The sequence below is a fragment of the Chlamydomonas reinhardtii genome, chromosome 8, assembly GCF_000002595.2.
Source record: "Chlamydomonas reinhardtii strain CC-503 cw92 mt+ chromosome 8, whole genome shotgun sequence".
Lineage (NCBI taxonomy): Eukaryota > Viridiplantae > Chlorophyta > Chlorophyceae > Chlamydomonadales > Chlamydomonadaceae > Chlamydomonas > Chlamydomonas reinhardtii.
The window spans coordinates 2,641,286-2,665,039 of record NC_057011.1 but is presented as its reverse complement, the minus strand read 5'-3'; the positions used below and the strand labels follow the sequence as shown (position 1 = coordinate 2,665,039).

General features: G+C 66.5%; 3 protein-coding genes across 3 annotated transcripts in view; 1 reads left to right on the top strand and 2 right to left on the bottom strand.

Moving 5' to 3' along the window:
* Positions 1–34: 34 nt before the first annotated feature.
* Positions 35–3,886, top strand: CHLRE_08g373150v5 (uncharacterized protein). The gene is made up of 2 exons (XM_043065067.1): positions 35–2,328; positions 2,573–3,886. Exons 1-2 carry the CDS (start codon positions 214–216, stop codon positions 3,332–3,334), a joined length of 2,877 nt encoding a protein of 958 aa, XP_042922068.1. The 5' UTR covers positions 35–213; the 3' UTR covers positions 3,335–3,886.
* A 6-nt stretch (positions 3,887–3,892) lies between these two features.
* CHLRE_08g373100v5 (uncharacterized protein) lies at positions 3,893–11,444 on the bottom strand. Its single transcript, XM_043065066.1, has 17 exons — positions 11,233–11,444; positions 10,959–11,060; positions 10,468–10,585; positions 9,902–10,011; positions 9,633–9,724; positions 9,120–9,240; positions 8,586–8,663; positions 8,329–8,391; positions 8,005–8,052; positions 7,594–7,696; positions 7,168–7,329; positions 6,837–6,874; positions 6,494–6,685; positions 5,937–6,011; positions 5,498–5,565; positions 4,950–5,073; positions 3,893–4,587 (listed from the first exon to the last, which is right to left on the bottom strand). The coding sequence occupies exons 1-17, from the start codon at positions 11,371–11,373 to the stop codon at positions 4,462–4,464; spliced, it is 1,761 nt and encodes a 586-aa protein (XP_042922067.1). The 5' UTR covers positions 11,374–11,444; the 3' UTR covers positions 3,893–4,461.
* A 339-nt stretch (positions 11,445–11,783) lies between these two features.
* Positions 11,784–23,754, bottom strand: part of CHLRE_08g373050v5 (uncharacterized protein) — a 23,861-nt gene continuing 11,890 nt past the window's right edge. Inside the window, exons 23-41 of the mRNA XM_043065065.1 lie at positions 23,585–23,647; positions 23,068–23,241; positions 22,311–22,771; positions 21,748–21,998; positions 20,436–21,484; positions 19,819–20,140; positions 18,786–19,364; positions 18,064–18,386; positions 17,551–17,718; positions 16,859–16,999; positions 16,480–16,655; positions 16,091–16,205; positions 15,531–15,768; positions 15,014–15,312; positions 14,535–14,672; positions 14,143–14,268; positions 13,666–13,769; positions 12,672–13,410; positions 11,784–12,436 (exon numbers count right to left, since the gene is read on the bottom strand). Of these exons, the coding sequence (XP_042922066.1) occupies positions 12,185–12,436; positions 12,672–13,410; positions 13,666–13,769; positions 14,143–14,268; positions 14,535–14,672; positions 15,014–15,312; positions 15,531–15,768; positions 16,091–16,205; positions 16,480–16,655; positions 16,859–16,999; positions 17,551–17,718; positions 18,064–18,386; positions 18,786–19,364; positions 19,819–20,140; positions 20,436–21,484; positions 21,748–21,998; positions 22,311–22,771; positions 23,068–23,241; positions 23,585–23,647 (5,718 nt within the window). The 3' untranslated portion in view covers positions 11,784–12,184. The remainder of the gene's footprint in view (positions 12,437–12,671; positions 13,411–13,665; positions 13,770–14,142; positions 14,269–14,534; positions 14,673–15,013; positions 15,313–15,530; positions 15,769–16,090; positions 16,206–16,479; positions 16,656–16,858; positions 17,000–17,550; positions 17,719–18,063; positions 18,387–18,785; positions 19,365–19,818; positions 20,141–20,435; positions 21,485–21,747; positions 21,999–22,310; positions 22,772–23,067; positions 23,242–23,584; positions 23,648–23,754) is intronic.

Here is a 23,754-nt window from a genome sequence, read left to right as displayed (position 1 = left end):
ACAGCGTATGTCCAAACGCTCTTATGGAAGACCACGTATTCTTCTCTGGAACAGTTTGCGGGAGTCTGACTTGGATCCAGAAGCTATGGACCGTCGCATGGTTGCAAACTTCAAGCTTTGAAGACAATACCATAATAGCCACAACGGCCAAACTGATTAATACACCTGCCCGGCGTTAGGTTATAGTGTATGCCCACTTGCTCGACGTGGAAAATGCAGATGCGCTGTACCTTCTCAAACCTATCGCCAGAGCTCATTCAGAAAATTGCAAGCTGCTTGCATCCCAACGACGTCGCTGGCGCGCTGAAGTTGGTGAACAGCGAAACCGCAGCTGCCCTGGGACGTTACAACAAGCTTGTGCTTGGCCAAAAGCTGGAAGGTAATCCCATTGTTTACACCGGAGAGCCTCATCGCGCGGAGCTGCCTTGGCCCGGGCACGCCTTCGTGGCGCACTGGGGGCATCACGGGCCCTGGCGCGCACTGTCCTTGCGCGAGCGCCGCCGCTTGCTATGCCTCGCCGCTGCATCAGGACACGCCGCCAGCCTGGGCGCGGCCCTGGATCACCACGGCGGCGCTCTGACGCCGGAGGTGCTGGTGGCAGCGGCCGCAGCAGGCAGCCTGGCCTGCTGCGGCCGGCTCCTTTGCGAGGGCTGTTCGGTCACTTTCGAAGCATTCCGGGCGGCGGGGCAAGCGGGCTCTGTGCCCGTGCTGCAGCTGCTGCTACAGCACATCGTGTACAGCCCGCTCTCGAGGCGCAAGGCGGTGGTGACGGCAGCCCGTGGCGCCTGTGCCGGGGGCCAGGCTGCAGCCCTGACGTGGCTGCAGCAGGCGTGTGGCCACTGCATTGACGAGCACGACGCCATCGAGGCGGCGCAGGCGGGACAGGCAGGTCTGCTGGAGCTGATACTCCCGCTGTTGCCAGAGCACATGCAGCACTACGGGGATGCCGAACCTGACCTGCGGCGCAGCCGGCTGCTTGGCGCCATTGCAGAGGGCTGCACGGTGGAGCAGCTGCGGCGGCACTATCACCCACACTTGCGGCGCCCGCGCGCTGAGCGGCAGGCAGTGCGAGCCGCCACCACGGAGGCTCCGCTGATCGCTCCCTCAGCTACAGCAGCTGCTGCAGCTGGTGGTGCCGCAGCCGGGGCCGCTGCTGGCGAGGCCGCTGCTGCCGGCGGTGCGACAGGCGCACCTGCGGCTGTGCCTTCGCCTGCACCCGGCGGCTGCGACAATGCGCTTGGCGGTGCCGCACTGCGGCGAGCACCCCACGTCGGCGCCAGCGCAGACACTGCGGGCGCTGCTGCTCGGCCCCCGGAGCAATGGGCGATGCAGGCATCGAGGGCAGGAGATGGGGCGATTGACCCTTGGGGCGAGGGGGCGTCAGAGGAAGAGGGGGGCGAGGAGCACCGCAGCAGGGGCTCACACACCGACACTGACACTGATACTGACACCGCGGAAGAAATACTAGAAATGATGTCGCAGCAGTCACGCGAGCTGCTATCACGGCTCTTTAACGGTGCCGCCGCCAGCCCCACGGACTGTTGGCGGGCCAAGCTGGACTTCTTGCGGAATGCCTGGGGCCCGCGGCGGACGCGCGCGGCCGTCATCGCTGATGACACCGAGTGCGACGTGGTGCGCAGCGCGACCTGCGGCCGCCCAGACTTCCTGCAGCGCCTGCGCTACCTGCACACTGAGCTGGGCGTGGCGCGGGGGCGGACCTGCGCCCAGTTCGCGGCTGTGGGCGCGGCCGCCGACGCGCTGGCGTACGTGTGGGACGAGTGCGGCGTCGACATGGCACACCTGCGGGTGCAGGCGCCGTCGGCGTTGGATGAGGACACGCTGGACGACCTGTTCTTTGGGGCCAACCTGGACTACTCGCTCATGCCCGTGCTCAGGCTGTTGCATGAGCGGCGCGTCGACCTCCGGGCGCGGGCGGCGCAGCTGCTGGACAAGGCGGCTCCGGAGGCGGCGGCGTGCGGGGACTGGGACACGGCGGACTGGCTGGTGGAGGTGGTGCTGGCGGGTGTGGAGGTGGCGGGTGCGGAGGTGGAGGTGGAGACGGAGGTGGAGACGGAGGTGGTGTTGGCGAGTGCGGAGGCCGAGGTGGAGGCGCGCCCGGAGCGCGAGGCGGCGGCGCGGAGGGCGCGGTGGTCGCGCGTGTTCGCCGCCGCCGCGAAGGCGGGTGCGCGGCTCGCCGTGCTGCAAGGACTAGCGGAGCGCGGCGCGGCGGTGGACCTGGCGGCGGTGGCGCAGGGCGGCGGAGAGGAAGCGCTGGAGTGGGCGGCCGCGCGGCTCGAGGCGGAGGCGGGGGCCGGCGCTCTCGCTCAGGTGCGTCCCGTGCTGCTGAGCGTGGTGTGGTGCGTGCGCCTGTGGTTCTGTGCCCGGCTACCTGTGGCCGTTGAAGTGGCGCCGCACCCCGCACCCCGCATAGCATGCGCCTCTAATGCTTGGCCTCGCGCATGCTGCTTGCTCCTTTCCTTGCATTTTGGCATCATCTCCTCAGTTGATAGTCAGCTGATCAAACTTATCACTTGCGGGGTTCTCCGCCCCCATCTCATATCCTCGCCTGCAGGCCGTGTCACCCAGCGTGGCGCGTGCCATCTTCGCGGACTGCGGCAACGGCGCCACCCTGGCCTGGCTGGCTGCCTGCGGCCTCCTGCCGCCGCCCGACACCTGGCTGCCCAGCCTGCCCGAGCTGTGCGAGGGGCTGCGGGCCGACACCTTCTGGCGCCTGCAGCTGTGGGCGCGGCTGCAGCAGCAGCAGGAGCAGGTGCCGGCGCCGCAGCCACAGCAGGATCAGCAGCAGCAGGCGCAGCAGCAGCAGGCGCAGCCGCAGCAGGCGCAGCCGCAGCAGGTGCTGGCTCCGCAGTCGCAGAAGGCTGAGCAGCAGCAGCAGCAGCAGGAGCCGACTCCGCAGCAGCAGATCCAGGTGCAGGCGGCACCGCTCTCGTGCACGCCGCCTCTGCTGGCGGCGTCAGCTTCTTTGGCGCTGGCACCACGGCCGCAGGCTGCCGCTGCACCATCAGCACAAGCGGCGCCTGGGGCAGGGTCGGCAGCGCCATCCGGCGAGCTATGTGGGCCTGATACTGTGGTCGCCCCAGACTCATGGATGGAAGCCGCTCTACAGGAGCTCATGCGCGTGGCGTGTCACAGCCCCCCCGAGCAGCCGTGGAGCGGGGAGCGGCCGCCCCCACTCGCGGAACGGGTAGAGCAGCACGTGTCGTACACACCACACCAGGTGGCGTGGCTGCAGGCGCCAAGGGCCCCGGGGCTTGCAAGGGCTTGCAATGGGTTGCTGAGTCGTGTGTGTCACCAGTATGGTGCTGCAAGTTGAGTGGGGGTTGGAATGCGAGACGCACGCTGCGGGCGGTTTCAATGATGGGACGGTTGGGGCCGGACGTTGGTATGGCTGAGATGCATGCGTACAGCAATTGTGCGTGACGCAATTGAGCTGGACGGCGATGGCTGGTTGTGCGCGTTGGAGTTTGGGAACGGTGGGGCACGAGGGTTAGGGAACGGTGGGGCAAGAGGGTGTTGGGGCTGCGTATCCCAGAGCTTCAGTGGTTCAATAGCGGCACATGGGTTAAACACACGTGTCCATCCATGGTTGCGGTAACGGAATCCACCCCGCATTGCGCCTTCCCGAATGTGCCTTAGTTGTGAATGTACCGAGCGTGTGCTGAGCAGCAATCATGCATGGATGCTCCCTGACATGGGCTGTCCTAGTAACTAAGATGCAATCTTGGATACAATGCGCGGCAGTCCTGATGATGGAGTGGGCTATGGATATGCGCGCGTACCGCGTACGGCCGTACAACCAACATGCGGGAGGTGATGGTCAGGGGTGGCGATGGTCGTACTCGTCATAATGTAATAAACGACTTGGTGACGTTGTGGTGCTTCCAGGAATCCAGGCAGCCAATCCCGTACAGTCCTGGCTTCCCGAGTTACAGATCGACCGTTCCACCGTAGCCAGTAACTCCAGAGCCCCCCGACTCAGTCCAACACCCTAAATCCCCGATACACACCGTTGCCAACCAACGTCCCAGTACTGGTGCCACAGCGCCACAGACACAACGGTGCCACCTGCAGCGGCGGGCATTCATCCATTCAGCTTCCTTGCTGCCCTGCTGCGTAATCCCACGTCCGCGTTCCCGCGCTCCTTCTCCAAGCATCCAACTCGCCCTCATTACCCAGTGCTGTGCTCCCTGCTCATCGCGCCCTCACGTCGGATCGGGGCCGTCACAGTCCCCAAGACTCCCAACCTGATCGCACCTCGCTCGCTGCAGGCCCCCACAGCCTCACACCTCCAACGCCACTTTCCCTGGTCCTCACCGAAAACACAGTTGTACCCGGCCTCCCCAGCTCGTCCACACCACCACATCTCTCCATGCCCCCTACCGTACTCCAAACCTCACTGCATCTACTTGTAAGCGGTTACAGTCCACCGACACGATGGATCTACGCCGCCGCCAGCTGCTTGCCGCCTGCGACGCCGCTGCTGCCGCTCGCCGCCGCCCCCCGCTCCTTCACGTACATGTACAGCCCGTTGGTGGTATGGATGGTGGCGCCGGTGGTCATGCCAATCTGCAGGGAGGAAGGGCGGGTTTGGCGCGGTCGGCAGGTGAAGGCCGGGTGACGGCACTGCCGTTGCAAGGACATCCACGGCCGGCTCCCCACTGCCCCAACGGCCCAACCCCCACACTGCATATATACACACACACACATACACACACAAAGTCACAGTCACACACACACACGGCATATATACACACACACATACACACACAAAGTCACAGTCACACACACACACACATACACACACAGTCACACACATATACACACACAGTCACACACACGCACATATATACACACACACACACACACACACACACACACACACACACACACACACACACAAGATCCCACGGCCCGCTGCCCCCGCCCACCTGCTGGTTGGGCACCATCTGGAAGTCGTACTGCCTCAGCAGCACCGTCAGCGCCACCACCGCCTCCATCAGGGCAAACTGGTCGCCCACGCACTTGCGCGGCCCGCCGCTGAAGGGGATGTAGCTGCGGGGAGCGGGGGGTTACATGCATGATAATTTAAGAAGTGAAGGGGGGGTTGTAGCCCATACTAAACCAAACCGAGCTAAGCTAGGAGGGTGAGCACCGAGGCGACGGAGGCGGCGGTCGTGGTGGCGATGGTGGGTACGGCGCTGTATTGCGAGCAAGTGGCCGTGCAGTGCGTGCACTGATGCGAGGTTCTCAAAGACTCAGGTTCTGCTGGCCACTGCAGGCCTCCCTCTTCACCTCCCCCCCCCCCCCCGCCACTACCACCCACATGGCGCCTCCTCATTACGCCCAAGCACAGGCCACGCTCTCCTCCTCGCTCTTTTGCACTGGGTCCGGTTTAGCATGGGCTGGTATCTACACCCCCCTCCTGACCAGTCTTCTTCCCTGCCCCTTCCCCCCTGCCCCCTTCTGCCGCCCTCACCGGAAGTCAGTGTTTTGCTCGTTGGGCACGGGGCCGTCAAGTGGGCCGAAGCGCTCCGGGATGAAGGCCTGGAGGAGGTGGCGAGGGGGGATGGCGGAAGAGGAAACAGGACGGCAGGGCTTCAAGCGGGTCAAGTTCATGATACTTGGGAGTTACCGGTTCATAAGACGCTCTGCGGTGCGGCTGGAAAGGGGTCGCCTTCCCCCAGGCCGACCGCTGGGGCGCTGGACTGAGTCTTGATCGGGGACTCCCCCCCCACACACACCGCCTCTCCGCCGCGGCTCTCTCCTGCTGCTGCTGCTGCTTCTACTAACTCCTCACGGCCCCTCGCTCCACCCCTCCCTCACGGCGCCCCTCCCTCACTCCGGCCCTCGCTCACGGCCCTCCCTTACGGCCCTCGCTCACGGCGCCCTCCCTCACGGCGCCCTCAGCCCCTCACCTCGGGATCGTCCCACACGGCAGGCGAGTGGTGGATGTTGTAGACGCTGATCATCACATCCTGACCCACTGGCACCTGGAGGCAGGAGGGGTGAAGGGATGCGGAGGAGGGGGGTGGTGGGAAGGGTTGGGGAGGCGCTCGGTGGAGCAGACCACGTCCACCGCATGGCAGGCAGCATGGCAGGGCCCGGCCTCAGCCAGCCGCGCAGGCTGCTGACACGGCGGCAACAACCGCCATAAGCCCGCAGCGAGCCAGCCCACCACCCCCGCACCCTCTGGGCGTTCTGATGATGATGATGATGATGATGATGATGATGATGATGATGATGATGATGATGATGATGATGATGATGATGATGATGATGATGATGATGATGATGATGATGATGATGATGATGATGATGATGATGATGATGATGATGATGATGATGATGATGATTCATATTTCATTGGGCCCGGGCGCATAACTCCCCACCCCCCACCCCCTTACCACGCATTCCCCCCAATGCCCCCTACCCTCCAAACCCCTGGCCCCCCTAACCGCCGCCGCCGCCTCACCTTGAACCCCCCGGGCAGCTCGTCCTCCACCAGCGCGCGGCGCAGCAGCACGGGCGGGTGCGGGTAGAGGCGCATGGACTCGTTCACGCAGCGCATCACGTAGCGCAGCTGGCCGTAGTCGGCCATGGTGGGAGACAGCCGGGAGCCCAGCACAGCGTCCACCTCGGCCTGCATGGAGCAGGAGGGGTGGGGCTCATCATCATTATTACTTAAGAAGTAAAGGCGTAGCCAGGAACAGTAGTATAGCAGGGTGGGTGATGGGCGGGTAGCCAATCAGGAACGGAACGGAGGGATTAAATCACAACTTTGAAGTGCCGGGGTCCGGAGCAGGAGGGGTAGTTGCAAGGATGTTAGGAAAAGCGGTAGTGGATGCACTGATGCCTGGGATAGGAGGCGGGTGGGCGTTCATGGGCGGGTAGCGGTTGAGCGGGAACGGGGTGGTTAATTCACAAGTCTGAAGTGCCGATGCACGGAGGTTCTGGGGGATGCAGGAGCTGGGGGGTGGGATTGCAGGAGTGGGCTAGGCAGTTCGAGCCCATAACAGAGCACGTGAGACCCATCACCAAGCTCCAGACCACATCGCGCTCGTCGTCCACCACGCGACACCGCCAAAGTCGCCACTTGTCAGCACGTGTCAGGGGCGTGATCCGGGCTTTCCCCTCGCCTCATGCCACGACCCCCCCCCCCCCGCCCCCGCCCCCCCTCACCCGTGGTCTCGTGCCCCGCCACCAGCATGGACAGCAGGTCGTCGCGCAGCTGCGTGGAGTCCACCTCCTCGCGCGCCGCGATCAGGAAGCGCAGCACGCTGGGGTCGGCCTCGTTCAGGTACTCCGTGCCTTAAGAAGAGAGGGAGGCAGGGAGGGAGGGGGGGAGGAGGGGGCGGAGAACAGGGGAGGGAGGGGTGGAGGAGAGGCATGTGAGCAGCAGGTAGGTACAGCGGGCATGGGGCGTCCAGGGAAGTTGCTGTAGCAGGGCTATGAGGAGGGGCAAGGGACATGACGCGCATATAGCCGTGGAGCACACCACGGGCGCCAAGGGCCCAACCGCCGCGAAGTGGGTACACGGTTTCCCCCCTCCCCTCTGGGGGAGCCGCCGCTCACCCGCAGCCGCTGCGGCTGACGCGGCCCGCATCTCCTCCTCGTCCACCATCTCCTTGCACTGCTTGATCAGGTCGTTGGTGGTCTTGCGGATCAGCTCAACCGCCTGCGGTGGTTGTGGCGGTTGGGGTGGTTGTGGGTGGTTGCGGTTGACAAGGCCCTGACACCCGGCGGCACCCCACCCGCCGCACACCAGCTGCCGCACAAGCTTGGCAGCCCCAGGCGCACATGCAGGGCTGCACCCCTTTCCGGCAACACTTGGTGCCCATTTTGCGGTACGACTCATGCATTCACTCGCGAAGGTGTATGGAAGCAAGCGCTCGGGCAGTAACCCGCTCCCATCCACGAGCCCCCATCCACCAGCCCCCACTATAAAGGAGCCCAGACACGGGTCGAAGCCCCACGCGGACTCACCTCCAGTGCCTTGCGTTGGCGGGGGATGAGCCAGCCAATGCCGGGGACCTGTGGAGCATTAGGCATCAGGGAGTGACGGGACTGTGGGACTCCCGAACAACATGCATGCGGACTTCAAGCGCCGATATGGCCTGTGAAACAGCCCCCCAGACCGCCTCCCGGCTCAGATTGCCGCTCCACCCCGCCCTCCCAGTCCCTGCACGTCCACCACACACCCAGCCCCACCCAGCCCTCTTCCGCTTATGCACAATGAAACCCCCCGCCCCACCGCCGTCCCGCACATCACTAACGCCCCCCGCTGTCCTCCCACACGCACGCCCGCACCTTCCACAGCGGCAGTAGGTCGGTTGCGCGCTGCTCCGTCTCCTTGAGCGCCGTGTACACAGCCTAGGGGGGCGGGGATACATTCATGATTGTTCAAGGAGTTGACGCGTAGTTGGGGGGTGGGGAGGAGGCGGGGAGGGGGGGATGGGGTTTGCGCAGCTAGGGAAGAGGAGTGGAACCCGCCGCCCGGCCGCCCTGCCTTGCCCCGCCGCCCGCCGCCCTGCCCCACCCCCGTGCCGCCCGCCAGCTCCGCGCACCTGAATGACTGGCGAGTCCGATGTGAGTGAGTTGAAGTCGTAGTTGAACACCGACTTGCCGATGATGTCCAGAGTCAGCTGAGAGAGGGGTGGCGTCAAAGAGGCAGATAGCAGGGGGCAGGGCGGGAGTCAGGAGTCAGTCAGGAGTCAGTCAATGCAGTCACACGGCATGTTCAGTGCAATCAAGCGTCAATCAGGATTCAGTCAATGCGGAGTTCAGGTAGGCCCCATGCAGTCACACGGTGCAGTCAGTGCAGTCACTCATTCCGCCTTTCAGGACGGACGCCCCCCCCTCACATTCTTGGTTCGCATGGGGGCAGTTGCAAGCAACCCCCAACCACCCTGCCAGCCTGCCCACCTCCTCCCCTTCTGTTCAAGCATAGGCCACGCTCTCCTCCTCGCTCTTTTGCATTGGGTTCAGTATTAATCTTGGGCTGTTATCTACACACACACCCTGCAAACCTCCCTTCCACCCGGGGCCCCCCTTACAAACCGTTGCAACCCACCCCCCTCCCTCTTCCTCCCCGGCCCCACCTGCGAGAAGAGCGCCTCCATGTTGACGGGCGTCCCCTCCGCCGCCGCCTTGCGCAGCTTGTCCGCCGCGAACAGGCTGCTGGCGCCGAACACGCGGTCCAGCATGGCCTCCAGGTAGGCCCTGGCGGCACGAGATGATGGGGAGGAGGCGGAGGGGGCGGAGAGGGCGGAGGGGTGTGGTTACATTCATGATTACGGTAGTTATGGAAGTGGTAGACGGCGGGCACCTTGGGGGTGGCAGGAGAGGTGGTGGGCGTGCGGCGATGACAGATGGAGAGGGCGCATGCGGCCAGACCACGCCACCAACCATTCCGCCCCTGTTCCAGCAGCTTGCAGTGCAGCCCAACGCACTTGAGTTGTGGTCCTCGTAACCCCCCATCGCCCCCCATGTGAGTTGATCACTCCATTCTAAAAACGGCTACTGCCCCGCCCCACTGCCCAGCGCACTCTACACTAGTCCTTGTAGCCCCTCCCCGACCCCGTGCCCCTACCCTCCCGCCTGTCCCCACCCACTTGTGCAGGGAGGGCCCGACGGCCCGCCGGCGCGCCTTCCAGGCGTCACCGCCCGAGATGGCGAAACCCTTGCCGAACAGGAACTCGCTCACCTGCGCGGTCAGGGGTGACGGGGCACGTTGATTGATGGGAGTGGGCAGCTAAGCTCGGCCAAATGAACACTCTTACACACACAAATGCAAGCACCGCGTTCGGGCGGGTCTCGCTCCGTTTTGTTGAAGAACTAGTGCACACACACACACACACATGTGGACCCGCCCCACGCCCACCTCCGCCACGAGGCCCTTGTTGTAGATGTTGCGCTGGCTGTTGTCTGTGGATCGCAGCACGTGCTTGGCGGCGGCGGGGTCGGACACCACCAGGAAGGACGACACCGGGCCTGTGTAGGAAGAGGGCATTGCAGCAGGGGCGCACACAGGTGACACAGCGCGCGCGGAGCCAAACCACCAGGTCAGCCTGCGCTGCAGCGGCCTGCCCGCCATACCCTCCTGCCCGCCATACCCTCCTGCCCGCCGACAACCTGCACTTGTGCAATGACTAACCGACGCCAACACACCAGCGCCCAGCTCCCTTGTCCAGGCAACCAATCGCCAGACAAACAGCGCCACCGTCCCCTCCCACTCCCTCCCCCGACCCCACTGGCGGCCTGTTGCTCCTGCGCCACCCCCTTCCTCCTCAGGCCTCCATCCGTCCCCACTGCCCCTGCCTCCCCGCCAGTCCGCCAGTCCGCCTCCCCTCACCTTTCCCCATTTTCCCCCTCCACCGCCTCCGCCTCCGCCTCCTCCCCCCCTCCCCCTCCCCCATTTCCCCCCTCCCCCTCCCCCTTCCACCGCACCCGTGGGCAGCAGGTAGATGGGCCCGCTCTCCTGCATCCACTTGTACAGCGCCTTGAACAACGCGCCGCCCAGCAGCTCCTTGATGTCGTCCGGCTGGGCGTTGGCCACAGGCACGTTCTGTGGTGGGGATGGTGGGAGTGCTGGGAGTGAGTGGGTGAGTGGGAGGAGGAGGTGGAATGGAATGGTGGGGGGGGGTGCAGGGTCGGGTGGCGTGGGGTGGGGGCGGCAGGGCGGGTTGTTGGGTTGGGGTTTAGAGGCTTGGGGTTTGGATGAATGGGAGTGCGGCTGGGGGGAGGGCCTGGAGAGGTGTGCGGACAGGCTGCGTACTACCCCCCGCCTCAGTTGTTGCCGGTACCACAGTAAAGAAGTATCACGCCGCGACCCAAAACCCTGAAGCAGCCTGGTATTATCCAGACGCAAGAATTCCCCTTGCTGCACAATCAACTCGCGCCTTGCAGGTTGTACCCGATTGCAAACTTTGCACACTTACGCTTTTGCCACCCCAAAGCATGTTGAGCTGCGTCAGCCATCCCGGGCTAGTGAAACTGGTACCAGCGCCCTTGGAGTCAATGTTCTTGCCGAACGTCGAGGGCTGCAAGTGCAAGCCAAGAATTCGGGCCGTCAAAGAGCACCCGCAGGTGAATTGAGCAAGTCATACAACGTTCATGGTAACAGCTATAAAGCTTAGATGGCCCGTATAACCAATTCGTGGAGAAAGCAGGACTGGGTACGTGCACATCGCTGCTATTTACGCCCCCGCGTACCTCATCGTCCTCATTTTGAGCCCTTAGCGGCGCCACGCGAGAAACATGCTTCACTGGAACAAACAGAGCGGGCCGGCGCGCGGAGGACGACGACCTAGACCCAACGGTGGGCCTGCCCGAAGTGCGGTTGGAGAGCATCATATCTGTTGTGGCTATTCAAGACAACAGCACCATGCACTATGCAAGAGCAAACAAGGGTTCGGAAGCACTATCGCAAATTACCGTGCCAATGCATGCGCACGGGCGGCACGCTCCCTTGGCGTCCCCTTATGCTTCCAGTCGGCCCCCCTGATACCCGTGCGGACCAGCGCACCCCATTCGCGGGTATGCAGCTTTGCGTGTCCCACCATAAACTTTAAAATGTCAGTATTACTCCAGCATGGGGAAGCATACGATAACCGCACATGGGGCTCAGCGCTGGCGGCGAGGCGATGAGAGTCTGACGGGAGTCAGGATGGCTGCCGACCGTCAGACACATATGCGGACTATGCTCAAGGCATGCCGTGCGCTTTAATTGCGGAGGCAGGGGCTCTACCTGTAGCCACAGGCCAGGTGCAACCATGTTACAATCGGTGTGCTGCCTCCTGCCTGTACGGTCCCATTCAATCAGACCGCGTGTAGCCGCGTTGCAGCACTCAACTGTTCGCTTGAGTCCTGGCTGGCACTCCAATTCAATGCCTCACGCCAACAGACTTGCTCAGCAATAGCACCGCCAGATAGACCGCCCTCACACCGACAACCTCAACTTGAAGCAACTGGCTCATGCATGACGCGTCTGCCGTCGTCTCGTGACCGGATGCACCCACCTCCGAAGCGGCCGGACCGTGCTGGATATTGCAGCACCGCATCTCCACTTCGTCAAAATCCAGCGCATCCCGCTTTCAATCTTCACAATTTCCACCTGCCAGACTCAGGCCTCAGACCCATCATCACATCATGCACCTCACCTCCACTACGGCGCCTGCGCCTGCGCCGTTGGCCCGTTCAGCCCACCCCCACCTGCCCCCGGACCCGCAACCGGCGCCGCCGACCCAGCACCCGCACCCGCGCCCGGCCCCGGCCCCGGGGCGCCACTCGTGCCTCCGGGCGCCGCCGCTCCTGCCTGCAGCAGCAGCCTGAGCTGCAGCGCCAACATGCCGTCGCGCTGTATGGCGGCCTGCAGCGCGTGCAGCAGCCCCTCCTTGCCCTCCACGGTGCCCAGCACCTGCGGGTGTGGTGGGTGCGGGGGCGAGGGCGTGAGGGGTGCGGAGGGCGAGGGTGTGCGACGCGGGGTGAGGCAGAGGGAGCACACCTGCACACCCGCACACAGCGCCACACGGCATTCTACTTGCCCACAGCGAAACCTCTCGCATAATCCCCGGTCCCTCAGCACCCACCCACCCACCTACCCACCCATGCACCGCCCGCATCAGCTCCCCAGCCCCCACCCACCCACCCACCTGCGCCACCAGCTCCTCCGCCGCGCTGCACCGCATGCTCCTCAGCTCGCCCGCGATCTGCGCCCGCCCCGCCGGGCTCTCCGCCCACGCCAGGAACGCCCGGTCGCGCGCCGCCCACGCCTCAGCCGACACCGTGTCAGTCAGCAGCCGCCCGCCGCCGGCAGTAGCAGCGCCAGGCCGGCCGCTGCCGCCACTGCTACTGCCGGCGGCGGCGGCGGCTCCGCTACTGCCACTACCCCGCAGCTGCTGCTCCAGCGCCGCCGAGGTCGGAGACATTGGGTTTCCATCACCGCCGCCACCTCCGCCGACTGCGTCGCCGTACGACGATCCTCCTCCTCCTCCTCCGCCGCCTCCGCCTCCGCTGCCGCCGCCTCCGCTGCCGCCGTAGCCCTCCGCCGCCGCGCCGGCGGACGCCTCCGCCGCCTCCCGCCAGGCGAGTAGCAGCGCCTCTGCCCGCTCGGGCGTGAGCGAGGGGTCGGTGGTGGCGGCGTGCCGCAGCAGCTGCTGCTCCAGCAGCCGCCGCCGCAGCCGCGTGGCGAAGAAGGCGCGCGCGCCTGCCCAGGGCACGATGGCGGTGAGCACGCCCTTGGCCGCCATGCGCACGGGGGTGTCGTGCATGTCCGCGAAGGCCCGCGCGATGCGGCCGTAGGTGGGCAGCAGCTCGCGCTCGCGGGCGCGAATGGCGGGGTCGGAGGCGGGCGTGCCGGCGGCGCGTGCGGCGGCAATGACCGGGTCCACTCTGTGAACGTGTGTTGAAGAGCACAAGGAAACCGTTACGAGTAGGACAGTGTATGCGATGCAGCAGGATAACGTCCACCCTGCGTGTGTGTGGTTTGGTGGGTAGGGTGGCGTGTTGTAGATGTCCGTAAGCTGCCTGCTTGCCTTGAAAACGGCAGCCGCCCCCGCAAACCTCCCAAACCCCTCCCGGCCCCCGAGCCCGCCGGCCCGCCCTCCGCCCTCCACCCCGCCCTCCGCCCCCGCCGCCCGGCCCTGCCTGTGCATCATCTTGATGAGGTCGGGTGTGCGGAACTTGATCTCGCACACGCCCTCCGGCTCCAGCACACCACCCCGCGCGCCCGGGTCCGCGTACACCTCCACCTGCGTGCATATGCGTGTGGGCGGGTGCGCGGGGGCGTGTGAGTGTATGTGTGGGAGAGTGGAGTGTCTGCTTCACTGCACCGCGCGCTGTTCTGCGCAAACAAGCAAATAGTTTACGCCGGTGTAAGACGCCGCAACACCCATGCATCCCTTTCAAACTCTTCCACACAGGACCGCCCGCGCCTCTCCTCTCCTCTCCTCCCCTCTCCTGCCCTGCCCTGCCCTGCCCTGCCCTGCCCTGCCCTCCCCTGCCCTCCCCTCCCCTCCCCTCCCCTCCCCTCCCCTCCCCTCCCCTCCCCTCCCCTGCCCCTGCCCTGCCTTGCCCTGCCCTTGCCCTTGCCCCTGCCCCTGCCCTGCCCTGCCCTGCCCGCACCGCTGCGGCGTTGATCTGGCTGTCCACCACCACCCAGGCCCCGCCGCGCAGCTCCGCGCCCGCCGGGATGTACACAAACACCGGCTGCCGGTACACCCGCAGCCGCTCCACAATCAGGCTGCCCGCCTGCAGGGGTGAAGCGTGTGGGAGGGATTGTGAAGATTGTGATCGGTGTAGATCGAAAGGCTGGACCCCCCCCGCTGTGTTGTTTGCAACTACCGGTAACACCTCTGCCTGTGCTCCGCTAGTTCGGCTCGGTTTGGTTGAGTTTGGGCTGGTATTTACACACACCTCCACAAAACACACACACGCATATGCACACCTCCACACCTCTACACACGCACGCACGCACACACGTGCGCACACACACGCGCACACACATCCCTCCCCACCTGCAGCACGCCGTCGAACAGGTCCCTCATGCCGCCGCTGAAGCCGCGCCAGTTGGCCAGTATAAACAGCGGCAACCCCTCGGCGTCGTACTCCTCCATGGCGGCCGCGGTCTTCTCGGCCGAGTCGGGGAACCATACCTGTGGCAGGGGGCGGGGGTTGGGGATGTGGAGGCGTGCGTGTGTGTGTGCGTGTGCGTGTCAGGTGAGAGGGGGGTTTTCGAGGCTTGCAGGTGTTGCCATGCTACTTGCTACCCCCCCCCCAGTCTTCAGTGCATCCTGTACCGCTTTTCCAAACATCCCTGCACCCCCCACCCCAATTGTTGGCCGTTTCGCTACCCCAAGCAGCCCCGTGCCAGGCCCGCGTGCCTACCGGTATGCACAGCGCACACACATACGCCGCCCCTTCTCCGCTCCCCTAAAGACACCCCCATCCCTCCCTCCCTCCCTCCTCCACCTCTCCCCCCTCCCCCTCTTCCCACCTGCCCCGCCTGCGGCACGATGGTCTCGCAGCTGTCGGGCATGCCGGGGTCCGCTGGCTGCTGCCGCATCACCGTGGCCGACTCCACCGCGATCACCCCCACCGGCAGACCGCCCAGCCGCGCCCGCCCCGTCACCACCGTGCGCGCCCAGCCCGCCTGGCTCTCCAGCCAACTGCCGCGGTCGAACAGCCCGCTCTGCCAGGCGCTGGAGCTGGTGTGGGCGTGGTGGGTGCTGGGGTGGGTGCTGGTGCTGGGGTGGGGGGTGGTGGCGGAGGCGGGGAAGGGCGCCACCTCGCGGCCTGTGGGGTAGGGGTGTGGGGGCGGGGATAGCAGTGGGCACGTGGCAAGAGTGCGTGGAGCACAGAGGCACGGCCAACCCCCCGCCTCGCCACACCTCTCGCGTGTATGCTTTCTTCTTGGGAATGGCGAAACCTCACGTGGTGAAACCCAAACCCCCGCCCACGCTTCCTCCCCACCCCCCCCCCCTTTCCACCCCCCCCCACACACGCACACACACCTGCAATGGCCGCCCTCGGGTCCAGCTTCTCCCCGGGTCCGGGGCAGTAGGCCACGGCTCGACCCGGCGGGTCGGCGGAGGGCAGCGCGGGCGGCGGCGCGCCCAGCTGCGGCGGCGCGAAGGCCAGCATGCTCAGCATGAGCCGCACGCCCTCCAAGTCGTCCCCCACCACCGCATGCGACACGCCGTTGACGCCCATGACCCGCGGCCCGCCCAGCTGCATGTGGCTCGTGTACACCTAGTGGGGGGAGGGAGGGAGTGGTGGTGGGGGGGTGGGTGGCCAGGATGGGTACAGAGAAGTGTAGCGAAGTAGACAGCAGGTGTGGGGGGGGGGGCGGAGGGGGAGCGGAGGGGGAGGAAGGATGGGGCGACGGATGGGGCAGGGTACTTGTACTCGGACTTGGCCATGTACCGTACCGGTAACCCTCGCCCCTTGCCCTGCTGTTTCCTCTGGACGTCGGCCTCTCCAAATCTGCGGATGAATTACCGGTAGTTCCATTATCCATGATCGTCTATTCCCCGCCTCCTCCCCTTCGCTCCTCCCTCCCCCTCCTGCTCACCTGCCTCCCCAGCAGCTTGTTGAGTGCGGCGTAGCCTGTGAGCACGATGGGCTGGTCCAGGCGCTGGATGCAGCGGCGGCCCAGGCGGGCTAGGTAGGCGCCAATGCCCACAGTCCTATTTGGAGGGCGGTGGTGGTGGTGGTGGGGTGGGGCGAGGGGTGGAGGGGGTGGGGTTACGTTCATGAATGAGAAAGAAGGAGCGAAGTTGGAGTCAGGCACATTGGTACAGCAGGGGGTGGAGAATGACAAGAGGGGTGCAGCAGGGTGGCAGGAGGATGGCAGCAGGGGGAGTGGAGTGCAGGCAAGAGTAGAAACAGAGAGTTCGTCATCAAGTACAGCAGACCCGTTGATGCAGCCGCCCTGCAACACGCGCCACTGCAGTGCCCCACCTGCCCGACACCAGTGTGGCGGTGTAGCCCTCGCGCCAGGCCCTGCAGAAGGCCGAGGCGATGGCGGCGCTGCCGCTCAGGCACTCCACACCCAGCCCGTCCTCCGACCCCACCACATCCAACAGCCGCCAGCGAGTGCAGCCGGCGTCGGGCGCGCCGGCCGGGGCGGGCACAGGCTGCGGAGCGGGTGGTGGTGGTGGCGGGGGTTGCAGAGAAGTGTAGCGAAGTAGACAGCAGGGAGGGTTAGCCGTTCATGTGGAGTAATCACAAATTTGTAGTGCCAACGGGGGGGATTCTTTGACACATGCTGAGCGCTCCCAAGCCGTATCGAGGCCCCACACGCCCCTTGGCCCCACGGCCCTCGCTCGCTGCCGCGCACCTCTGCCCTCACGACGGGCGTGCCCCCCGGCGGCGTGTCGCGTGTGAGCCGGCTGTAGTCGCGCTCTGTGAGGAACAGGTAGTCCCAGCCCTGCTCGGGGGCGGCCGGGTCGGCCCACTGCACCTGCAGGCAGTCGCGGACCTGGGGGGGGGGGGGGGGGCGGGAGAGGGAGGGGGGAAGAGGGGGATCACATTCATGACTATTTGAGAGGTGAAGGCGTAGCCAGAGAGGGGGACGGGAGAATGGCAGGGGGAGGTCAGGGGTGTTGTGAAACGGCTGTCCGGTCAGCCAACTAGGCAAACACTCAGTGAAGAGCGTAGCGTTGAGAGGGGAAAGCGTGTGCTGTACCCCATGCAGGACCGGCACTCCTCCCTAGTCCCAAGGTTGCAGGTAGACAGATACTGAATAACTCTTAACAGGTAGCAGTCGGATACAACCAGGATACAGGACAAGGATACAGGACAAGGATACAGGACACGGCCGGATATAAGGGCCTCGCATGTAACAGGATACGGGAATACCCGGCACGCTAGCAGAGCAGGCAAGAGCCCACATTACAACAAGGGGGATGGTTCGGAGCCGAGAGGGAGACTGGCACCGCATCACTCCATTGGCTTGCTTTGGGCTCCAGAAGAAATTGCCCCCACTCACCCACCCGCCCGGCGCCCGCCTGCCCACACCACCCTCCTCACCTCTGTCGCCAGCCCCACCCTCGCCCCCGCGTTTGCCGCCAGGTACAGCAGCGGCAGCCGCTCCTCCAGCGCTGCCTCACAGGCCGCGCGGAACACGGCGTCCTCGGCCGGGCTGAAGCTGCCGCTGCCCCACGTGATGTCGTTGGCCACCGCGATCACGGAGCGGCCCTGGGGGTGGGGAGGGGGTGGGTGGGGAGGCGGCATGAGGGGTGTGGAGTGTGGTGGCGGCATGGCGAAGCGTTGGGGGCTCATGGTACAGGGGGCGGGAGGTGAGCGGGCGTTGCTGTGTGCTGCGGGGTTGGGGTTGGAGGGAATCCGCACGACTGCGGAGCTGCTGATTGCCACGCGCTCCACCCCCGGCCACACGCCGTCACCTCCAACCAGCCCCACATACCCCTCCCCACAACCCCACCCCCCACCCCTCCCAGACCCCCCCACACCTCCCAAACCCCCACACCCCTCCCCTCCCACACCCCAAACCCCTCCCACCTCCCCACTCAACCTCGCCCCCACCTGCGGGCACTCGGGTGTCCTCAGCGCCATCAGCCACGCCACCATTCCGCAGTCGTTGCCGCCCACAGCCGCCCGACCCGCAGGAGCAGGACGCAGCCGCGGAGGACGACGGAAGTCGGCGCAGGGCTGCGCCGCCACCGCCGCCGCCGCCGCCGCAGCCGCCGCTGCTGATGCTGCTGCTGCTGACGATGCTGATGCTGATTCTGATGATGCTGATGCCGGGCCGTGGGGTTGTGTGGGCGGCCCCGGTGGTGGTGTGGGCGGCAGCACCAGCTCCACGGCCTCCACCAGGCGCCCGGCGGGGGGCGCGCTGTTTGGCTCGCCTGCAGCATTTGGGTAGCATGGGGGAAGGGTGGCACGGGAAGGGTGGCAACGGCGGCAACGGCATTTGGGCCACGGGGGCGAAACAGCGAAGGTGAAAAGGTAAAGGGGATACAAAGCAAAAACAAGGGCGAGCGAATGCATACAGGGACTTGCACAGTGAATGGCCGGATTCCTTCACAGGGCTTTCGCGCGGGGGGTTTGTACTTTGGCCCCGCGCGACGGCTCCCAAAACCGGCCATTCACTTTGCAGATCCCTGTATGCAAGCAGGTCTATACTTTGCAAATGGAGTAGATGGGAGTCGTGTCCACCGCTCGACCGCAATCGCCCGACCGCAATCGCCTCCAGCCCGACCCGGCCCTCCACACGCCACACGCCACACGCCACACACGCCCCGCACCTGCCGCCGCCCGGGCCGCCCAGATGTCCCGACACGCCGCCTCGAATACTGCGGGGAAGTCGTACACGTACGTCACGTTATGGCGGCGCGCCGCCAACCGCTTCTGTTGTAACGGCTCCAACGGCGGGTACGGGCTGCCAACCACCACGCCCGCCAGCTGCCCGCCGCCGCCGGCCGCCGGCGCGCCGCTGCCGCCGCCGCCGCCGCCGCCGCCGGACTGCTGACGGTGCAGGTGGTTGAGATGACTCATCACGCCGCCGCCGGAGCCGCCGCGGTGGTTGCCGCTGAGCGACACGATGTGGCCGCCGTGGTACGGCACGTGCACGTGCAGCCCTCCCAACATGTGGTGGGCGCCGCCGCCGTACAATCCCGTGCCGCCGCCGGCGGGCGGTACGACGGACGCGTACTGCAGCGCCGGCACGTACACGCGCAGCGGCTGCACCAGCAGCGCCGCCGCCGCCGGCGAGATGGCGGCGGTTGCGGCGGTTGGCTCGGCGGTTGCGGCGGCGGTTGACTGCAGGTACGCGGCCTGCAGCGCCTCGCGGTACACCTCCACGTGCTCCTCGCCCTGCTCGTGGCCTGCGTGTGTTTGTTGGAGGGCGGGGGGTTACAATCATGACTAAGGTAATTCCGGTACGATGAAATGAAGTTGCATGCAGCCAGGCTCAGTGGTACAGCAGGCAGTGGGGGCAGGGTGATGGCGTGTGGGGATGTGTCTACGTGTGGCGTGCCAGGGCGCAGTGGTGGCAGGAGGCGCGGACCGAACCACCCCACAGACCTCCCATGTATGCCACGCGAGGGCAGGCGCTGTCCACGCTAGCCCCCGCTCATTCCACCCGGTCCCGTGTCTGCCACCCCCAGCCTCACCCATCCCCTCCCGCCCCCCCGCCCCCATCCCCCCCATCCCATAAGTATTATCGCTTGCAACTAACGCCTCTCCCTGTGCTCCGCTCGTTTTAGTTGGTTTTGGTTTCATTTGGGCTGGTACTTGCACCCCCCCCCACCCCCACCCCACACACCACCTAGCGCTCACCGGTGGGCATGGACACCACTACGCGCCAGGCGCCCTCGCGCAGCGGCCCGCGCAGCCGCACCTCCCACACCGCCACCGCCGCCGCCCGCAGCGCGCTGCCGTGACGCGCCACCACCGCCGCCGCCGCGCTGCGCAGCGCCGCCGCCACCCGCGCGTCATCCCGCCCGCCGGGCGGCAGCGGCAGCGGCGGCAGCACAGACATGAACACATGCGTCCAGTCGGGGCGGTTGGCGGTTGTGTCGGTTGGCGCGGCGGCGACGGTTGTGGCGGTTGCGGCGGTTGCGGCGGCGGCGGAGCGCTGCAGCTCGTCCAGGCAGGACACCTGCGTGAGGGAGGCGGCGGCGGTTGGGGTAGTTGGATCACGTTTACCGCTACGCAGCACACCATACACAACGCATAATGTATCACAGCCTCGAGAAATACAGATAGCAGCGGCAAGCCCTCATAAAGGTCACACACAGGTGCCGTTCCGCAAAAATAACATCCACCCACAACACGCGCCACCACCATCACCCCGCAAAGCACCCCAGCCCCAGCCACCTAGCACCCCCATCACCCCAGCCACCTAGCATCCCAGCTACCCCTGTCCCACACACACGCCAGGGAAGCCCACCCACCAGCGTCTCCTCCAGCTCGTTCACCGCCGCCGCCGCCACCGCGCCGCCGTTGCCGCTGTAGCTGGCCGCCAGCAGCGCCGGGTGCCCCAGCCCGCGCACCAGCCCGCGAACAAACAGCCGCCGCAGCGGCGCACTGCGCGCATCCCGCCGCTCTACCGCCGTGTACAAGTGCCACTGCCGGTTGCGGCTGGGGCGGTACACAAGACCGCCGCCGCCAATGACGGCGGCGGCGGCGGAGCCGCCGGCGCCTGACGGCGCCGACGGGCCGGCCGGCGGCACGCCGGCGCGGCCGCCGGCGGCGGCGCCGCCGGCGCCGACGGCGGCGGCGGCGGCCAGGCTTGATAGTTCTAGCAGGTTGGCTGTGATCGGCTCCACGGCTGACATGAAAGAGTCGGGCTGGTAGGCGCCGCCGTCAGCAGGGATGGCGGCGGCTGCGGCGGCTGCGGCGGCGGAAGAGGCGGCGGCGGCAGGGGAGGCGGATGTGGCAGAGGCGGGCACCCAGCGCCAGCCCAGCCGCAGCGGCGCGGCAGTGGTGCCCTGAGCCAACACGCTGACGGCGCCAAAGCCCAGCGCGCGCAGCGCCGCCGCCGAGCCCGCGACCGCCGCCGCGGCGTCGGCGGCGGTGGCGCGCGACGCCTCCACGCCCTGCTCCGCCGGCGGTAGCAAGGCATCCAGCGCCGCCGCCGACGCCTCGTCGGCGCCCGCACCCAGGCCCAGCGTGATCAGCGACGGCCCCGGGAGCGACGGCGTACGGCTGTGGCGGCCGCCGCCGCCGCCGCCGACACCGCCGCCGCCGTTGCCGGCGGCGGCGGCGGCTGCGCCGCCTGCCGGCGGCGCCGCCAGCGCGACGTGTAGGGTGCTGACGGCAGGGGCGCCGCCGGTGGCGGCGGCGTCAGCCCGTAGAGCTTCCAGTACGGCGCCGAGTGCTGTGAGGGCGGGCGGCAGGGCTGTGAGTCGGTCCAGCAGCAGCAGTGCGCCCAGGCGCTGGGTGGCGGCGGGGGTGTTGGCGAGGGAGGGGTCGTCGTACATCCACACCGCCAGCAGCGAGCCTGTGCGGGTGGAATTGTATGGTATGGAATGGAAGTTGCGGCGGAGGGGAGGAGGAGGAGAGAAATTGAAAGGGGGTCAGGAGGGACGCTGACACGCCGCCTCGACAGCGCAAGCGCACTCTAGGGGTGCCTTGATAAAGCACGAGCCAATGCTACAAGTCAACGCGAAAGCCCAGCCACAGACACAACACAGCAATCCCCCTCCGATAAGCATACACCCCTAAGTCCCTGAACCAGCCCCTGAAGAAGCCGCGCCGTCTCACCGTCCCCTCCGCCAGCCGCCGCCGCCCCCGGGGCGCCGTGTGCGTGTGCGGCGTGTATGTTCTGCACCAGCGGCTCCCGCAGCAGGAAGGGCGAGTAGAGGCGCTTGACGTAGGTGAGCGCGGCACGGCGGCGCAGTGGCGGCGGCGCCCCCGCGGCGTCCACCGCCAGCCCCGCCAGTGCGTCCTCCACCGCCGCCGAGGCACCCACCAGCCGCTCCACCTGCGCCTCCAGACCCGAGGTCACGTGGACGCTGTGGGGGTGGGTGGGTGTTAGGAGGGGAGGGTGTGGAAGGTTGTGGGTGTGAGTGAGGGTGTTGGTGGGTGTGGGTGCGAGGTTGTAAGGGCGCGTGCGCGTGTGTGTTTGTGTGTGTGTGTGGGGGGGGGGGGAAGGGGGTTCCATGCATGTTGAATAAGACGAGAGGGCGTAGCCAGGAGGGGGGGGTTGCAAGGATGTTTGGACAAGCGGTACAGGATGCACTGAAGAGGGGGGTGTTGGGTGCGGTTGTGAGGTGGGTAAGAGGGGAGAGGTTGGGAGACACAAACACACATAACCACACACACACCTGCCGCGCGAGCTGACAGGCAGGCCGCTGAAGACGCCCTCAGCCACTGTGCTGCGCCGGACCACACCACCACCTCCACCGCCTCCACCACCACCGCCAGGACCCATGGGTGACGTCACGCCCGCCGCCGCCGACGACGATGTGGGACTGAGGACCCCCAGCATGTCAAAGCCGCCGCCGCTGCGCGGGCTGCTGCCCATCAGCGCGCCCGCCGCCGCCGCCGCCGCCGCAACTGCCGCCGGTGATGTCACACCGGCGGCGCCGCCGCCGCGGGAGGTGCTGCGCGTGAGCGCCGCGCCGCCGGCGGAGCCGGGGCTGGCGACGGCGGCGGCGGCGCCGCCGCCGCCGGCTTCTCCGCCGCCAGCGGAGCCCGCTCCTCCGGGTGTGGTGGTGGTGAACATGTCGAGACCGGACAGCGCGCGGGCGACCACCGAGCGAAGGTCCGCCAGCAGGCTTTGCTCCTGTGTGGAGAGAGCGGTGCGGGGTGTGTTAATGATACATGGGGGGCGGGCGCAGCGCGTGTGTTCATGTGAAGGGCGGATGAGGGACGAAGAGGGACGGCGTCTCTGATAACCAGCAGCACCGGCACCCGCAGACGACACACTCCAAAACCCCACAAGCACACACACAAGCACCGCATCGCATACACTGTCTTTGCGCAACGTTTTCCTTGTGCTCTTTAACACATATACTCACCAACACCAAATAGCAAACAAAAACACAAAAACCACACACACGAATCCCTAAATGACCTCACCAGCAGCTGCGCCGCCCTCGCCGACAGCTCCCCCAGCCCCTTGCCGCCGCCGCCGCCGCCCAACGCCGCCAGCCGCCGCAGCAGCGGGCGGTACTGCGCGGGCGCGGGCAGCACCAGTCGCGCCATGAGGCCCAGCACCAGCTGAGACTTGAGCGCCAGGCCCTGGTGGCTGATCTGTGTGTGCGTGTGGGGGGGGGGAGTGTGTGGGCGGGTGGGAGGGGGGAGAGGGAGGGGGGCGAGTGTTTGGAAGAGACAGGAGAAGGGGTCAAAACTGTGTGCATGGGAAGGAGCACTTCTGGCATAAACAGGTGGGAGGGGGGAGGTCAGGATGCCCACGGCCAGGCGGTGCGTACGGCAGCCAACTGATCGGTCATCGGTACGCGCAACACCACCCCTGCTGTCTACTTCTCTACACTTCTCTGTATCAATCCTTGCAACCCACCCTCCCCCACCCAGCCCACCCATGCAGCCCGCCACCCACCCCGCCACCCAGCCACCACCCCGCCCCACCACTCACCACCAGGTCCAGCACCACGGACAGCTTGCCCGCGTGCCGCTTGCGCAGCGCATCCACCGCCTCCTGCTCAGTGCCCAGCACCACAGCGCCGCTGCCGCCGCCGCCAGCCATGGCGCCGCCCACGCCGCCAGCCGCCGCCGCACCGGCAGCGCCGCCGGCACCGGCGGCGG

Excerpts from the sequence above, each read along its gene's own strand:
- CHLRE_08g373150v5 (XM_043065067.1), top strand. The coding sequence starts at position 214 with ATGCAGATGCGCTGTACCTTCTCAAACCTATCGCCAGAGCTCATTCAG. Across the intron at positions 2,329-2,572 it reads GGGCCGGCGCTCTCGCTCAG|GCCGTGTCACCCAGCGTGGC; the intron begins GTGCGTCCCGTG and ends CCTCGCCTGCAG.
- CHLRE_08g373100v5 (XM_043065066.1), bottom strand. The coding sequence starts at position 11,373 with ATGATGCTCTCCAACCGCACTTCGGGCAGGCCCACCGTTGGGTCTAGG. Across the intron at positions 10,586-10,958 it reads TGCTTTGGGGTGGCAAAAGC|AACGTGCCTGTGGCCAACGC; the intron begins GTAAGTGTGCAA and ends TCCCCACCACAG. Across the intron at positions 6,012-6,493 it reads AGCTGCCCGGGGGGTTCAAG|GTGCCAGTGGGTCAGGATGT; the intron begins GTGAGGCGGCGG and ends TCCTGCCTCCAG.